Consider the following 18,956-nt stretch of genomic DNA (forward strand, 5'->3'; position numbering starts at 1 on the left):
TGTCCAAGATAAGGAGTCATAAAGTTTAAGGCCAGAAGACACCACTAGATCACCCTGTCTGACTTCATGTATATCACAGGCCACCAATACCACCCAGCACCCACTCACTAAAGCCAACAACCAAAATTAGATCCAAGTATTACAGCCCACAGGAGAATAGGCTATTATGTCCCACATAGAGAGATAGGAGGGACTGAGGTGCACCCATGTCCAAGGCCCTTGCAATGGCAGGGAAAATAATGAACTTATTTCAGCAGTTTCATTCTGAAGAAAGGTTTATAGCATGTCACAGCTTCCCATTACAACATTTTTTGCAAAGCGTAATGAATACATTTTAGACTATTCCATTTACAGTCACTTTGGTTGAGCGAATCTCCTCAATTTTTGATCCTTTAGCACTCCACACCAGTTTCAGCATTCTTTCCATCTCTTGCTCTCCAGAGTTCCATCAGTTTCCTTGATGTTTGGCCCCTTCGTTCCACTCCAACCCCTTTTCTTGCTATTTCTTCCTCACCTCAAAACTGCCCTTTCTGCATTCACTGCACCAGACCTCTCCATTTCCTGCCATTCAGTGAGGCCACAGCACTTACAATTAAAAAGGAGCCTGAACTGGCACACCAAACACCTATGAACTTGGGAGAAGTCACTTCCCAGAGGAACTCTCAGTTCTCAGGACAGACAGGTGGACAGAGCTCAGGGGAAGGAAAACAATGAATGGGTACTTTTTTTAATGTAAGTTTACAATTTCCTTCACTTTTCTTTGTAGGGCCCACAAGGAATTCCTGGTGTGATGGGACCAAAAGGGGAAAAAGTAAGGATCAGCTCTTTTGGAGTTTTGTTTGTTTGTTTGTTTGTCTGGAGGGTAGGGGAAAGACAGAGAGCAGGTGGCTGGGATTTTGTTTTGCTTTCGGGTTTTTGGTTTTTTTTGGTGGTGAAGGGTTCTTTGGGCGGGTGAGGGTTAGGGTGACCGGATGTCTCAAATTTATAGGGACAGTCCCAATATTTGGGGCTTTATCTTATATAGGTACCTATTACCCCCCCCCCCCCCACCCTGACCCGATTTTTCATACTTGCTATCTGATCACCTAGTGGGAGTTTGCTTTAATGCCAGCTGGATGCTGTAGATCAGTTTCAGGCTATAATTTAAAGGTTCAGTTATAACTGTTCAGTCTCATTGTAGGCCTATTGTTTGGCTTTTCATGATGACACCTTCTATATCTACAAAATTGTGTAGGAAAGGCTGATTGCTGATACCCTTTGGGTGGGATTTCCAAAAGCACTTAAGGAGCACAAGTCGCATTGGAAGTCAATAGTCCCAAGTTGCACAATAACGTTTGAAAATCATACCCTATTTGAAGAAACGGGAAGCAGAGCCGTCCCATGCAATGTCTAATATATGGGTCCATTCAAGATACAATAAATAGTTTTCACATTAATCTTTTTGGCTTCAATTCAGCAAAATATTTAAACGTGCTTAAGTCCATACACATTCAGCAAAGGACTTAAGCAGAAGCTTAATTTTAAGCATGTACCTAACGCTAAGCATATGTTTAAGTGCTTTGCTGAATAGGGGGGGATTGCTGAATTGGGACCCAAATATAATTGAAGATGCCATTTATTCTGTTATGTGAGTACTGTCCACTTTAGCTCATAGAGTAAAGTCCAAGACACACAGATCTTCCCAATTCAGTTTTTAAGTACATTAATTTATGACCTGCTGTTCTTCACTTGGTATCTCCATGACTAATACGTTTTTTTTCCTGTGGCAGGGGGAAATTGGCAGACCAGGAAGAAAGGTACGAATCAAGGTTTATAGAATATGGATCATGCACCAGCCTCATAGTTGACTTGTAGCAGCTATTAGGGATTGATCCAGATGTCAATTTGAATTCTGTGTAAAAATGGATGACAAGATATGTTCCTACCCACACTATTAAAAGAGAATAGAGAATAACCTGAGCTAGATATTTGTGCCCAAGGGAGTAGACTTTGGGAACAGTTATAAAAGCTGTACAAAAAAAAAATTGAAATCCTGACTCATCCACAGAGAAACACAAGCCTAAGTCAGACACTCATTGAAAATAGGGTTCAATTAAATGACCTTTGTGCCAAAAGACAAATAACTGTTAGTGATTATACTTGAGGGGTTCTGGCACCAGCACAATATGCTGACTACATCCTTGCATTTGCTGACACGTGAGCCATGCTATATTGTTAACAGTATGTGCCCCTAAATGTCATGAGACAAAATATTTCATCTCATTGGCTAAGTGTTCCTTTTAATGTAATTAATTTTCAAAAGAAGCCAAAAAACTCCTCTGCAGGATGAAATCAGAGATATGCAGAGATTAGGTCATTCAACCAAGAAAAGAGCCACTCTTTTAAATAATACACTGAATATTTTAACAATAGGCACAAATCAATTAATTCAAATTAATTCAAAGTATGTAAATATAAGAATTATGTATATAGTATTTATCTATTTATTTAGAGTTCAAATGCCAGATAGAAAAGAAATAAATGACCTGTATAGCTCTGAGTTTCCCAAATAGTAATATTTCAGAAAGTGTAACCAAAATGATAATGAGATGGCATATCTTAGACACTGGAATACTTGCTCTTCTCATTAAAATCATCAGAATCACCAAATTCAGTCCTAGAGTAAGTGAGCACAACTACTCAGTGAAAGCTGGCTGGTTTATTCTAAGGCGTACTTTTAGCCCTAGTGGTCTTGATTGGAGTTCTAAGGCCAGCTCCTCAGCTGGTGTAAATGGATGTAGCTCCAGGATCTGGTCCTAGAGTGTTTTTTTTTACAAGTAACATAGTCATAATTAATAAAGTATATCAATATCGTAGGATAACATTTGAAAAAGAAAATAAAATGAATCTATAGAAATGCAGTGTTAGTAAATGTGATGGGTCTAGTTCAGACATGCCAAACCCGTGAAAAAAACACAGACATTGGGCTTTTTTTTGGCTTAATTGGCTTGTGAGTTGCTTGTTGGCTAGTTTTTGGCTTGTAGCTTGTTTGGCTTGTAGCTTGTTGCTTGTTGTAGCTTGTTGCTTCTTTTTTTTGATCATCTCCCGGCAAGCAGGGGCAAGGGGGGGCAAGTGGGGGGAAGGGGGGGAGAGAGTCAGGGGTGCACAGCGGGACCACCACAGTCCCAGACTGCACGCCGGGGGGATCTAGTCCCATAGAGTGTTGGGGTTCTTAAGGATTGGCTTGTTTTGAAATGGGATTAGCTTGATTTTTGGCTTATTGTGAAAGTCAGGGTGCTTATTTACCGTGTGAAAGTTGCCAACTGTGGTCTAGTTATGTTCTCCCTTACTGTATATTTGGTTTGCATTGGTGTAACTACAGGGGGTTACTCCTGATTTAAATTGGCATACATGAGGGCAGACTTTGGTTTCCTGATCCTGTTTTTAAGGATGAATCTCGTAAATTGCATGTAGATTTCTCCCATCACTGATCTATATATAATATATATACTTCCAGCACTGATATATATATACTATGCATTAGAATATATTTGTTTCTGAGAGTCCAAATTTCTCTTCTTAGAATCAACAGAAAGCATACTATGGACTCCTTAGGATTTAAAAAAAAGCCAAAATAATGCATTAGTTGCAATTATTTTCTTGAAGATACTGTACTGAAGATATTCAAGTACTTCTTCTCTTATTTGCATCTCCTCTGTGATAGAACCCTGTGTGCTGGAATGATATTAAACCCATTGTCATAATATTTGATTGTTTCCTTTTAAGGGTAGACCAGGTCCTCCAGGTGTCCCCGGAATGCCAGGACCAATTGGATGGCCTGGGCCAATGGGACCTAAGGTAACATTTAAACACTTTTACTACATGGAATTTGTATATATTGAGCAGAATGGGTAATTTTTTCTTGCCCTTCAGGAATTAAAATATGTTAAATTAAAATTGCCAAATCAAGTCTAACGGAGACTTGCTAATAATCAGGGGTGCTGGAACAATTTGTACGGTGAGGGTGCTGAGAGCCATTGAAGCAAACTGTAAACTCTGTATATAATGGAAACCACTTTACATAGACTGTCAGGGTTGGAAGGGACCTCAGGAGGTCATCTAGTCCAAACCCCTGCTCAAAGCAGGACCAATCTCCGGACAGATTTTTGCCCCAGATCCCTAAATGGCCCCCTCAAGGATTGAGCTCACAACCCTGGGTTTAGCAGACCGATGCTCAAACCACTGAGCTATCCACTTCAAGTCAGGGGGTGTGGTAGCAACATTTTAGTCACGGGTATTTTTAGTAAAAGTCATGGACAGGTCATGGGCAGTAAACAAAAATTCATGGCCCATGACCTGTCCATGACTTTTACTATATAACCCTAACTAAAACTTGGGTCGCTGCTCAGGGTGGTGGTGGTGGTCCGGGGGTGCTGCAGGTGCTGGGGGAGGGATGGCCCGGGACCCCTGCTGGTGCTGGTGGGGGGGAGGCGGGCAGGGGCACGCGAACCGGGACCCGTGCAGGGGGTGGCGGTGTGCGACCTGAGACCCCGCTGGTGCTGGGCGGGGGGGGGGGGGGGAGGAGGGGACTTGCAGGCTCTCTACCCAGCTCCGACCGGCATGTCCCTGCAGCTCCTAGGGGGAGGGGCAGCCAGGGGGGCTCTGCCAACTGCTCCCGCCACAAGCGCCGGCTCCGCAGCTCCCATTGGCCAGGAATCACAGCCAATGGGAGCTGCGGGACTGGCGCCTGCGGGCACAGACATTGCGCAGAGCCCCCTGGCCTCTCTGCCTAGGAGTTGCAGGGACATGCTGGTGGGAGCCAGGTACTGTACATGGTAGCGTCTGTATTTTGAGGCTTCTCTGAACTTAATCTGCACAATGGTCATTGGCATCAAAGGGCTCAGTGCTCCATTTGTGGTGGGAGTGGGGAAATGATCCCTCTCAAAAGTCATGATACGCACCAGTTTTCCCCCCCAGTGGCAGCAATGAGAATGGGAGGATTGCACAGCCATCTAGCACCTCCACACTTTGAGCTCTGAGAGCAGATTAACAATATTTTAAAAATGAAAAACTGGTTCAGTTGGCCATTTCTATCCATGAATCCTAGTCCTTTAGTGAAGGGCGCCTTTCAGTATTCAGGTTTCAGAGTGGTAGTCGTGTTAGTCTGTATCAGCAAAAAGAACGAGGAGTACTTGTGGCACCTTAGAGACTAACAAATTTATTTGGGCAAAGTGGGTTTTAGCCCAAATAAATTTGTTAGTCTCTAAGGTGCCCAAATAAATTTGTTAGTCTCTAAGGTGCCACAAGTACTCCTCGTTCTTTTTTCTGTATTCAGACAATTTTCTCCTGTTTCATCTATTAGTGTAGCTTTTACCCTACCCCTTACAGACCCCACTCCTTCTCATCTTTATCTCTTCCTTATAACTTGGCTCCAAGTCCTACCTTATTTCTTGTTCTTTTGCTTCTATCAACCTCCTCTGTTCTCCTGCTGTTCTTTAGATTTGTGTCTTGTTTCCTTTGTTTGTGTCTTCTACTCTTCACTTATTTCTGTTTCCCACCAATCTATGGTAAGGTTGGCTTGGCCTAAATAGATTTCTATAGGTGCCTGTGCTTGTTTCCCTAAAGTATGTTCCTCTTTCCCTCCATTTTCCACATCCAGGTCTTCTGTCTCCCATTTTCCAAATTCCAGAGGCCTTCCTTTCCCTTAGTTATTCTTCCAGACCTTTTTCTTTCTACAAACCTCCTAGGGGCTGTTTTCTCCCTCTTTCCCCATCTCCAGGTCTCCTTTCTCTTTCCTTCCTCATTAGTCCTCTTTCAGGTTTCCAGTCTCCCTTAGACATAGCCTTCCTCCAGGTCTGCCTTCTCCCACATTGCTTCACCAAGTCTTCTCTTCAGCTCCATTAACTCTCCCCTTGCCTAGGCTGCATCCAGCATGAAGATCTTGCTCACCACTGAGGCTGGAAAGGCCAAATGCGCTTCCTTCTGCAGGGAGCACAAAAAGCCCAAGTTTTCCTCCCTGCTAGGGCTGCTACTTCTGCAGTGACTCCAGATCTTACCCTTCTCAGATGCCCATCTGACAGGCAGTCAAAACAGCCAGGTTGTATCCCTCCATACCAAGAGGATCCCAGCAGACTACAACATTTGGTCACTATAACCCAGGGAGGTAGTATCATTAAGGCACACCAGGTTGAGTCTATACACTTTGGCATAGGGGAAAATGCTACTGGGAATAATTTGCCCACATATCCTTGTGCAGGATCTGGGAAAACTAAAGCATATATTACTTAGAAAGAAAATCATACCCAAAGAGATGAGAGTGGAAGAAATGAGAAAATGCCTGATGACTCAGGCTAAGTCAGTTGGCAGTATACAGTTTGGATTTACACTATAAAACTACACGGAGAGTTGTTAAAGTCAGGCATGTTTCATACATTTGACACAAAAACGGAATCATCAGTTGTTCCAATATGACACCTTTCAAAAGCCACAGTTGTTAACTCTTTTTTTTTAACCCCTTTAGGGTGAAAAGGGGGATTTGGGTGTGATGGGATTGCAAGGTACAAGAGGACCAATTGGCTCAAAGGTTTGTTAACCCAACTGCTATATATTCAGACATCGGTTTCTAGCACTCTGTTGCTTCCCTCATGAACAGGTTAGAAAGCACGTGTGGAGATTTTGGTTCTGTTTCAAATAACAGTAGGCTTTGGGGTTTTCTTTTAAATACAATTAAAACCACAAGATTTTCTTCTTGAAGCTAAAAAAGGTTGTGCAATATGGCCTGCTGTGGGTACTTTCCTAGCTTCTTACACAAATGTTTTGGTGTAAATCAATGTAATCAGGAAGAGATTCATTTTAAGAGCAAAGCGCATGTAACCCATCCCACTATTTTCCCTTCAGTCCCGTAAGATTATGTGGACAAATTCATCCTCTGTTATAACCATGTACTCTTGTTGCTGTGTTTAATAGTGGGAAGAATTTGCCCCATGTACACGATGGTGTCTCTGGATATCATATTCTATATTATTATTATTATTATTTCTTTGTATATTATGGCTTCTGAATGTATACGTGTATGACACAAAATATGAGGGAACTGGAAACGGTAAAATATGAGGTCTCTTCTCTGATGGCTTAATCCTTCCCTCAAAAGTGCTGAAACCTGTTTCTCTTGTGGGAGAGGAAGGCTCTAATGGGGGTACCCTGGTGACTGCACAGAACATGCAGTACAATGTCCTGAAGCTAGCTCGTTGAGATTCGTGGCCTGGATGTTGGAACAACCAAAGAGTAGATTGCCATCAAGACTATGTGGGCTTAGTGGGAGGTGTGTGAATACCCCAGTAATTCAGACACAATCAGTCACAGTTATTCTGCTCACTATGGAGTCTCAGTACCTAGATTCCAGGAATTTCCAGACTTGCCTGGGATGCTAATTATATGAAGAGCCAGAACTTTCTTTCTGAGCAAAACTTTGGGTCACTTATTTGCTTTTTTGCTTTACATTTACACTTATTTGCGCTACATTTGTGATGCCAAGTTGGAAATAGAGCACTATGTACTAGAGCAGCCAGTTAACATTTGTGCTGTGATACTTCTCAGGGCATTTCCTCTGTGTGCAAGTCTGCAAACTGTTCAGCATGTGGTGCAGGATATGAAGACTGTGCTGCCCACTTGGATGTGGAGAGAGAGGGGGACAGGAGAACAGATATATGGCCTTAGTATCTATATTTTTCGTAGAGTGTAAATTTGCAACAGTTAAAGGAATAAAAAACAAAGAAGGCAGTAAACTGCCTAAGTGCTCCCATGCCCTCCCATGACACGTACACACTGAGGATAGGCCTTGTGTTCAATGTTAGAGCTGAACTAATGTCTTTAACATGACAGGAATAGCACAATCTCTCTCATGCAACCAACAAGGATTTCCAAATATGACCCGAACTCAAATGTCAATTGTACGCTGACCAATGCAGAGAGTGTGTTATTTCATCCTGCTCTTTACGTCACTACCTTACTCAAAAACGGAGCAGGAAAGAAGAAATAGATGCAGCCGTTTTACTCTGGGAGAGTAGTGTAGTAAAATTTCATTACATGGACAACTTAGTGATAGAAAGGGAAGGTGAGTGTCATTTGATTTGTAAAAATCTACAGAATCATCATTTCAATGGTGTCACCCTCTGCAGCATGGCAGGCCCTCTGACCACCCCTCCCCATGGTCTCCCAGCACCAGTTCCTCGAGTTGATGGAAATTTTGATAGTACAATCGAGTTGGGTATTATTTGAACGCCTTTTCTACCACAAATACAGTGACAAACCTGGAACAATTATGTAGATGTATATTGAAGAAAATATTTAAAAATCAACTTTTTCTAATTATGCATTAACACAGGGATGCGTTGCTTACCTAAAAAAGACATTGATTTTTGGTAATCCTAGGAAAATTAGCCTTGCCATGTAGAACTGAAAACAAGGCACCTCTGCTAGACACATTATCACAAAAGTTGTCCTCGTCTGCACCATGCTCACACATCTCTGTACAAGGCAGGCTGCTGGCCAAACATTTGCAGGCTGGTGAGCATCTGGTCTTTGCACACAAGCATTTGATTAGCTGAATGATTGATTCAGGAATGCCTGGTATTTCACACACAACTGATGTGATCAGTCCATCCTTACAGACCCATCCATGCCCAACAGAGGAGGGCAGTTTTGGATGTGCTTGATCATCCTGGAGTCATTCCATTGCTTGACAATTTGTCCTCTTGATAGCAGGTATAAACACACCCCTTGTCAGTGGCAATTTTTCTCCCTTTGCTTCTTGGAAAACATCCATCAACCTAGCTGTGCAAGTGTCATAATGTTGGTCATCAAATGATAAACTCAGCATGCGAATGCTTCCAAGTGCATTTGACCTCATCAGTAACTGTCTCAGCCCTGCTGAACACCTTCACGGTGAGGCGAGAGTCTATGGAGGCTAAATCAAATGTATTCCAGTAAAATAATTTGATTTTTCCAGCCAACCGTCCAGGAGTGTCACATCCTGTGGAAACTGGGCAGTGAGGTGGCTTTTAAGGTCTGAGCGATAGGAACACATCTCTGAGGGACAGACAGTGATTCTGTTCTCCAGCAGCAGGCACAAAAACAGAATCTTGCTGAAGCCTTGGGTAGTGTCTGACAGAGAGCATTAGGACATCTGTGTCTTGTGCAAAAATCCGAAGTTTAGTAGCCCCCCTCTCTGTGGCATTGATGGCAGGCAAGATAATTTTAGTGTCAGCCTCCTCATAGGACTACCAAGAAACTCCACTGAACAGTGCAAGGCAGCAGCTTCATTATGCCGTGTGATGATGATGGAATTCTTTGAGCAATTCTTCACATGCTGGAGCATTTCTCCTGCAAGGTATGAGGATAACTTGTACGTCATGCAAATATGAGACAGTAGCTTCTTCATTGTGACATTGGAGGTGTTCGTGAAGTCAGTGATTTTGTATTGGACAGGTTCAATACCATGAAGACTCTTCTTTCTGGTAATATGTTTAATTGATTCCTCTGCATACACATCAAACACCAGGAGGACTTTGTCAAAAGTCCAGTATTTTCTCTGTATCCTCATGATGAAGTATTCAGCCAAATCTCAGCAGGTGTTAACTGTTTCTGGTTTGATGAGAGCTTGTACCTCAGCCATGCCATCTGATTGCTATGCTGAACGGCCTCTGCTGGCATCAGTTACTAGTCACACTGTTAGTAGGTGCTGGCTTAGGAAGAGCATGCAAGATGTGCATTAGTTTGCTGTTCACCTGAAACATGCATTATTCTATTTCATTCGAACATGGATCGTGATACCATGGAAAACTTGTTCTCTCCCAAAGTCTCGCGTAGATCAACATCCTGATGAGATCTGGACACGATCAGGAGATGAGCAAACAATGACCTGTCTGTGCTTAGCTCTGTAGTAGTCCCTGCCATCTTCACTCTGACTTTCTTCTTTGCATTAAAGCACAGCTTGAATCTGTTCTTCTTGACGGAAGCACATAGATTGATGGAGGCTTGGATAATCTGTTGGGTTTTGAAGGCTTCATACAAGACATGACCCAAAATGTCCCTTCAACTGACATCTCTAGCTAGCTTATCACTGAAGACTGCTTTCGTCATGATATTGAGGAGCTCAGGTCCATCATACACAAGTGCGTTGCCAGTGGAGTAAGCTTGCCCTGTAGCTTTAAAATAACCCCCTCTTGGCATTTAACAGAACCTAATAAGTCTATATGGTGCTTGGTTATTTCTTGGAAGTCATCTCAGACATACATAATGTTTTGTTCAAAATTTGATGGAGTTCTGGGGTTGTCAGGAAAAACTGGGGAAAAGGATTTGGATGCTGTGTTATGCCTACCGACCCCTCAATGACGTTCATTGCTATGTTTACGTGCCATAATTATTCTAGGCCATATTTGGTACCGTTGTGTTCATAGTAGAAAGGGGTTTCAAATGATGCACAATTTCAACCCATTTCTGATGATGCTGTATTATCAAAACCTAAGGGACCTGGTGCTGGATGAGAGGGGGCAAGTCCTCCTGCCATGCTGCAGAGGGTGACACCATTGAAATAATGATTCTGTAGATTTTTATGAACAAAATGACACCTCCCTTAGCTTTCTATCCCTAACTTAGCACGGAATCATACATGCTCCCAGGCTATTTGTTGGATATTTCTTAAGAAGGAAAAACTAAAAGTCATAGTAATCTTCACATTGGAAGCCAACTAAAACATATTTTAGGGACTTCACTTAATATTTGCCACTTAGGAGGAAAAAAAAGGTGACTGGGAAATTATTTCTAAAATTGCTTGGGGTTATTAATTGCAGAGACTGGATAAGATTGAATTAAACCAGTAATTGAATTTGCTTTCTGCTCTTTTAGTTTTTAAAGCAATTTCAAACATGATTAGCATGCTTGCTTTACCTGCTGGCTTTTTCATGCTGTCTTATGGGCTGGAATATCTTGCCTTTGTCTTGTACCTTCATAGCTATACTTTTTTCTCTGCTCTCTTACAATCTACAAAGAAAAGGTTTGGATTTAGAAGTTGATGTAACTAATTATTTAAGCTCCCTCCCCCCCCCCCCCCCGGCTTTTAAATTTGCAAGATGTGAATTCACTTCTTGGAAGATCTAGAAAATGTGAAGCAGTAAAATGTCTCTCTTTCCCTTTTAGGGTTACCCTGGAAGTAGAGGAGAAAAGGTCAGTGTTACAATAACTTAATCATTGAAAGCAATAATGGAAACTATTGTAGAAATGTACTATATACCATTATAATATAATATAAGGAGATATACCTATCTCAGAACTGGAAGGGACCCTGAAAGGTCATTGAGTCCAGCCCCCTGCCTTCACTAGCAGAACCATGTACTGATTTTGCCCCAGATCCCTAAGTGGCCCCCTCAAGGATTAAACTCATAACCCTGGGTTTAGCAGGCCAATGCTTAAACCACTGAGGTTTATTCCTCCCCTGAGGTTAAGATGCTGAGGATGTGAAATCAGAAGGTCCTATGAAAGGAGAGTGGTATTAAGACTTGTACTGAGAAGAAAGATGGGCATGTGGTGTAAGCATTGGGCTGAGCTCCCAAAGCACTGGATTCAATTCCAAGCTCTTCTTCAGTCTCCCTATTTGAACTTGTGTGAATCATTTTCTCTCTGTGTTCCCTATTTGTAAAATGAGCATAGTAATCCTTCCTTTGTCTATCATCTGTTTAGATCATAGGCTCTGGGAGGCAGAGAAAGTCCCTTATCATGTGTGAAGATAACGCATAGCACAATGTTTGCGGCCTCCAGACTAGAGCCGGTTGAAAAAATTCAAGTTTAGCAAATGTGTCCTTTTTTCCAATGAGTTCTAATCTAGATACTGCTGTATATAAATATTAATAATAAGGAACGTTTTTAAGTGAATTTATAATCTGCTGTCAGCCACACACTGTGAATGTTACGATATGTTACTAAACTGCCCTCCCCTGTTTAATGCTTCACACAGACAAGAAAAAAATTCCCTATGACACAGTAAAAATTGTCTTTATTTCTACTATTCCTCCCCACATCCCAGGGAGCCAGAGGAGAGAGGGGTGACAAAGGCCTCAAAGGAGACAAGGTACATATTATTTTGGTTTCACAGTGGCTTTAAATTAAACCTGAGCGAACATAAGCCAGCCTATAAATCCTTTTCAAATGGTTTTAGCTGATAATATCATATTGTTCTGACAATAAACTGAGATTTGATGATGTGGAATTTTTACCATAAAGTTAAATTCCCAACCACATAGAGTGTGAATCCCTCCCAATGTAAGTACAGGTTAATCTGGTTAATGCTTTGGGCCTTGCCTGATCAAAATATCAGTGGTCTTTTTGGGTCAGTGAGGATCTGCGTGGTAGTCACAAAAAATATTTGTTAGCTATACATGGCCTAACGGTAACCATCTCCTTCTTGTGCCAGGCATTTGTGGAACTGCTGCTAAGGAGGAGAGTTCACAGAAAAGCCTCCATCACTGACCCTAGAGCAGTGATTCCCAAACTTGTTCCGCCGCTTGTGCAGGGAAAGGCCCTGGTGGGCCGGGCCGGTTTGTTTACTTGCCGTGTCCGGCACAAGAGGCGGAACAAGTTTGGGAACCACTGCCCTAGAGTAATTCTTGAGTTATATGGCCCATTCATCAGACAGCTAGGAGGAGGAGTTTCAGGCCCCTTTAAATTTCAGCCAGTGAGTGAAGAATATTCTCCCATGTTAGGATGCTGGGACATGCTGAGCATATTGTACTGTGTTAAGACCCTCGAGATCTCTGGTAGCCCATTCTGGCTAATTAAAAGAGCCACACACAGCCACAGCCCTGGCCACCAGGGATGTTTCATCTTCAAGCTACTGTGGCACAAAGAGGCTACTGCCTGTTTATAATGAAAATGTGACTGGACAAATTGTCTGGCTACAAAACCCCAATACATTGTCTCCTTTGGAGTATATCAAAACAAAAACTGATGCTATGCTGTCAAAAATCACTCAGCATGTTTTTGATTACTCTCGTCTTTTGCTTTACAGGGGTATATAGGTTTCCCTGGAATGCTGGGGCAGAAAGTAAGTAAACATGATATAAAGTCTCCTTAGAAATTTGAGTAAGCATCCACATAGACACTTGGTTCATTGTGTGGTTTCAGCAGCATCTAAGTTCCAGAACCATGGATCTTGGTCACAAGGTGCCAAAAAATTGAGAGTTTCATTTTAATCAGATGACCAGTATTTTGCATCCCTTGAACCAAACCCTGCAGTCTTTTTATTTTAGGTGAAGACTGCAGGGTTTGGCTTAGGTGAGTTATTTTTTTTTTCATTTCTCTTTTCAGGAATATTTATTTGATCAGAAACTTGCCCCCACTTTAAGTTTCCAAACTCTTGTTTGTGACTTCATAGCCAATCCAATTGCATGGTGTTACTAAACATCTCTATTAAATAGTATTCTGATTTAGAATGACCAGCTTCTAAATAGCAGGGCTTACCCTGACTGGTTTTGGTACCTCCATTAATCAAGAACTAGACAAATAATTATAATTCCGATTTAAAGATTGTTTTATGGGCAGAATCCTTAAAGGAAGGTCTATATGTAACAATCATAATCACATTTTGTCTAGGAAATTAGGTTAAGAAAATAATGGCTACTTCTGAAGGGGATAGCAGAGGAGAGAGCTGGTCACCTTTCTTACTGGTGATTTTATTAATTACGGGTCTTTGCAGCAAAGCTAGATACTTTGAAATGTGTCAGAAAGAGGGTTGTTAGGCAAGTTGCCTGGATAACCCTATGTCTGCTAACCTGTTTTTAATTTCCCCAGCTGCTTCTTTTATAGATGAGGGGCCTTTCTGAGGGATTTGGGGTAAAAAAATAAGCTAAAATTTTAAAGTATTTTTTCTAAAGTATTTAGTTATAACCACGAACTGGCAATATATTTTACAACAACAATGGTATTCTCTTAGGACCAAACTGTGCACATAGAGTAATAGTGTACACTGAACGTACTGAATTACCTGCTGTGTTGTATACAACACATATTACCAATTTAATACATATTTCTATACTTAAGACGTGCTTTTTTTCCCTCCCACCCCCAACTCCCCAAGGGAGAAATGGGTCCAAAGGGAGAACCTGGAGTGCCTGGGCACAGAGGACCTATTGGAAGACCAGGAAAGCGAGGCAAACAAGTAGGAACCCTATGTTTTCTCTTTACGAGTTTTCTGGGATTTGTGTGGTTGTGATGAGTGACTAGATCCTCTGTCATTTCATGCGCCAGTATTTTGTTACATTGATTCTCTCCACTTTTTGTGCATAGAAATAGAATGATTTTGAATATATATATATGGGGGGGGGGAATGCGTGAGCACGCACATGCGTGTGTGTGTGCATACATACAGTGTATAATGGAAGTGTTCTACTTGTGTAGGAGTTCAAGCCTGGCCAGTCATACAGTCAGAATTTGAAGGTCGAAGGTCAGGCTGTATGTTATCTGAAATGTAATTTTTCCTAGATTGATGACAAGATTTTCGTTGAGTGTAACTTCAGACAGGGCTGTGATCTTCCCTCGAGTGCCAAACAGCATGGCAGGGGTGCGGTTCTTACAGCTGATAGGCTCCACACTCCTGCCCTCGTTGACATTTCCCTGTCAGAGCTGGCAGCTAGGGTATCCCCGTTATGACTCTCGACTTAATTCAGGGCCTGGTTCTCTGGTACCACTGAGGTACACTCAGCACAGGACAGGACCCAAAGTGTTGGGAGCAACAGTGGTTTCACAAGACCTTTGTGGCTCCCCAATACTGAGGCTGGCTTGGAGTCAGGGCTGCTCTAATTTCTCCCCAGATGTCAATAGCCCAAGGGATGGTTATGGCAGCAAGGGATACCCAGCGTGTAGGGATACTCCAGCCATGCTGTTGCCATTGGGGGCTGTGAGAAGGGATGTCACTTCAGGCTAAGAGAATTCTTAGCCAGACAGGTAAGCTGGCTTTATGGACCTGTTGGGGCACTGGAGAGGCCACAGTGAAGGTCAGCATCTGGTCCTTAGTCTCCCCAACTACCTTTCTCACCCACGTGGAGTTGGGGAGCCACTGTACATGATCAGAGCATCCCTAACATCCGCCCTCAGCAGCAGAGTGGGGCAGAGTTCATTGGCCGTGGTGTAAACACTGCACGGTCTCCTATTTCCACCCTATGGAAAGGTTTTGGAAGTAACCTATTGGAGGAAGCCTTTATAGTCTGCTTTCCAAGTTTGGTTTGGAATCAGAAACATTCCACTCTCATCATTTACCAACAGTCACCACAACATGGCATCTGAGATGAAAACAAACTCTCCAGTGGTGCAAAATTAGAAATATGTGTAGGAAATATCAACGTTACTTTCAACCTGGAACTAATATGTCGAGGGGATAATGCGAGTGGTTGCACAATGTAATGACCGGCACGCTACACTCTCAATCCAGCAAACTGCATTCAAATCTCAGCAGGACTTAAATGCACTTTTCGTGGCTATGTTGTGCATTGGACTTCTAGAGCTGAGAGGGCATTCAAAGATTGTGGGTTTGAATCCCACCAGAATTGCACTTCTAGACCCTTCCTTGTTAGCATAGTGGTGAGTATCCCTGCCTGTCACGTTGGAGGCCAGAGTTTTATTTCCTGATGGGAAACTGTAGTTTTTGAGGGCAGAGTAGATGATGATCACAGTGGTCCCTTCTGGCCTTCTAATCTATGAATGAATATAAAATACAAATAACTAGTAAGAGGTAGAAAGCTGGGAGGCAGTAATGCTGAAGTAAATGGGGGCTCTGGGTTGTGTATCCAAAGGTGTCACATCAGGGAGCAGGTTATAATCCATCTTCATATGGTTCCGGCAAGACCGCCATGCCTAGAATACTGCGTTCAGCCCTGGGCACCACATGCCAGAAATATATCAACAGATTAGAGGAGTTCAGTGAAGAGCAAGAAAAATGATTAGGGGCTGAAGGAATTGATTTATGAGGGAAGATTAAATATATTCAGCTTGGCTAAACAGTGACCAGACTCATAGAGAAACTGCTTGTGTGCATTGGAAAAGAGACACCTGGCACTCTAATGGACTAGATTAATACATTGTGGACTCACAAGAACCATTGGTTTGTATTTCAAAAACACAGTAATGTTACTGTGTAAGCACTAAGTACGCCTCCAGTACCATTTTAAATTCCAATCCTGCAACTGGATCGACATGGATAGACCCTTGTGCCTAGGCATGGCCCCCTTGAGTTCAAAGGGACTTTCCATGGGTGTCTGTCCACACAGATCAGATTGCTGGGCCTTGGAGGTTACTACACCTCTGTGTAAAGAAAGGAGGCTGTTATAAAATATTCTTACTGTCTCTTCCTCTTTATGGAGTAGATCCTGAGATCGCATTGATTAATCATCCTGGTTACATGTATGGAACCAATCATCATAGTACTGCATACAAAGGATAAATCCATGCACTCTGAAAATGGTGACAGAGGGCACGCAGCAACTTTTAAAATAAAACTCATTGAAATCTGGTAAAAGATTAACCAGATGAAATAATATTATAGTAACTTGTTCTTTTTGGAGGGTTCAAAATAATTATATGTATAGAACTCACATCTTCAAATTCTTTGGGATTAGGTGTAAAAGCTGATAATTGTATATAGAAATTGATGCAAGCTTCTCCAATACAAGCTGTATACATTTCTCCAAGTAATTGAAAGTATTACATTAATTACGAACTCAGAAGAGCTAATATGCCTCATCAGTTGCATTTTTAGTGGATGTTTCCTCATATTGCTTCCTTTACAACCTGAACCAATTTTAAACAATAATATTTGCATACAGTTGCAGGAGCTCCAGCAGTTCCTTTGTAGAAGGTTATGTTCAATGGCCAGTTGCAGGTATTTTATTTGCAAGATGGTTACACCCAGCCAGGGCGGCTCTATGTATTTTGCCACCTCAAGCACGGCAGTCAGACGGCTTTCGGTGGCGCGCCTGCGGGAGGTCCGCTGGTAACGTGGATTTGGCGGCATGCCTGCGGGAGGTCCGCCAGTGCCGCGCCTTTGGCGTACCCGCCGCTGAATTGCCGCCGAAACCGCGGGACCGGCGGACCTCCTGCAGGCATGCCGCTGAAGGCAGCCTGACTGCCGCCCTCACCGCAACCGGCAGGCCACCCCCCGCGGCTTGCCGCCCCAGGCACGCACTTGGTGCGCTGGTGCCTGGAGCCGCCCCTGCACCCAGCACTGAAAATCTGAATCATTGGTCTGATTTGCTGGTGGTGAAGTGCCAATAGGAATAAGTCCATGTGAGATAATGCCTTACCATGTGGGAAATTTTTAAATACCAGTTTTTGCAAGGTTAATCCTAAAAATAGAATACAAACCAAGTGCAGAATATGCAAAATAGGTCTGTCACATGATACAGAGAGAAGAATTTTGCCCTGTCAGATGTGAATTTTTAAAAGTTGCTATGTATCCTCTGACATCTTTCTTACACTATGTTAATTTGTGCCACCAGACGGAACGGGCACAGATGTTACCTCTGATGCCTAAATAGAGAGAAGGCACAGTGCTCACAGTTCTGCTTTAATACTTGGAGTTGCAGTAACTTTTGATCTTACCAGTTTTTGAGCTTGGGAGCTTTGTCATATTAAGTAGTACTTTACTCAATAAGTAATCCCATTGATTTATAGGAGTACTTGTGGTGTAAGGTACCATTCAGCATGATTAGGGTACTTTAATCTGGCCCTAAATTAGGAGTCAAAATCCCATGTTTGGACATTAGCATCCAAGTACTCTCTGAGTGTCTAAATGTCAATTTGAGCACTAACCTTATGTACCCAAGGTTGAAAATTGGGTTTCCCTCTTTGTTATTGATCAACTACGCTGATATCATTTTTATTTTCTCTTTTTTAAAAAAACTTTAAAATGTTATTTTGCTGGCCTGACTGTTATACATGTTGCTTGTGTTAAATGGGAAATCTGTATTTAAATGGCTATTTGTTAAACAGAGAAGATAGCTTTCGCCCACACAGAGCTGTTTCCTGTCTCCTGAAACAGCTGACATCCCTGTATAAATGTCTGCATAGCAGCTAAATTAAGAAAGTGTTACTTCCAGTTCCATTCTGAGATCCATCTTGATTATCTCATTGGCTTCTTCAGTTGTGTGCTGAGTCTTCAGGGGCATATCCATTCTGAAAAGATAGGCAGACTGTGGAACTCAGAAGTCACAGCCTTGCTGCTCCCAAACTGACATAAAAAGGGCCATTCCCTCAGTTTTGCAACATGGAAATTGACACTAAGTAGCCAGTCCAGGATTTTAATGTTGACAAGGTAGAATGTCTTATATCAGCCATGAGCGAATAGTGTTACTTGGAAAAAGGCCCTTCTAGAGGGTTGGTTCCCTGTATCTAGGAAGATTAAATTTTGTCTTTGAGAAGAGCTTTCCCAAGTGCTGTAGGGATTCGTGAAAAGAAACAAGGCAAAAGACATTCAAGTGTAAATTATTGTCGTGGTTTGCTCTATCTTCATCGAGCAAGGAGTGTTAGTTGATTGTTCATCCAGTATATTGCACATGGAAATCAAGTACCTCTCAGACAGTCCAGTATATGACAGTTTATTTCCTCTGCCATATATTCATTTTGAGGGGGAGGGAGGTTTCCTAGGAAGTTTCTTGGTTGATACTCAATTTTTTATTCTTGTGCTCTGCCAGTTTTGTGTGCCCATTGCATAATGTGAGCAATTATTGCCCATCAACATGAATATTCACATGGACACTAAGGTTCATTGGTGAAAAAGCGATTATTTAAACAAAGTGAAATATTGCATTAATTCTGGATGGGCTCTGGCTACAGATACTGCAGATGACATTTAAAGTTATCCATGGGATACAGAGTATTATATAACACAAAATTATTTTAGTATACATGGCTATGTGTACTCTCTGTTACTCTGA

At 42.2% G+C, this 18,956-nt stretch overlaps 1 protein-coding gene across 1 annotated transcript in view; it reads left to right on the forward strand.

Annotated features, from left to right (window-relative positions):
* The window catches only part of COLQ (collagen like tail subunit of asymmetric acetylcholinesterase), a 65,541-nt gene that overhangs the window by 34,238 nt on the left and 12,347 nt on the right, over positions 1-18,956 (forward strand). Inside the window, exons 4-11 of the mRNA XM_065399239.1 lie at positions 767-811; positions 1,770-1,796; positions 3,766-3,837; positions 6,500-6,562; positions 11,176-11,202; positions 12,059-12,103; positions 13,040-13,075; positions 14,108-14,188. Coding sequence (XP_065255311.1) covers positions 767-811; positions 1,770-1,796; positions 3,766-3,837; positions 6,500-6,562; positions 11,176-11,202; positions 12,059-12,103; positions 13,040-13,075; positions 14,108-14,188 — 396 coding nt within the window. The remainder of the gene's footprint in view (positions 1-766; positions 812-1,769; positions 1,797-3,765; positions 3,838-6,499; positions 6,563-11,175; positions 11,203-12,058; positions 12,104-13,039; positions 13,076-14,107; positions 14,189-18,956) is intronic.

This window comes from Emys orbicularis, chromosome 2, assembly GCF_028017835.1.
Source record: "Emys orbicularis isolate rEmyOrb1 chromosome 2, rEmyOrb1.hap1, whole genome shotgun sequence".
Classification (NCBI taxonomy): domain Eukaryota; kingdom Metazoa; phylum Chordata; order Testudines; family Emydidae; genus Emys; species Emys orbicularis.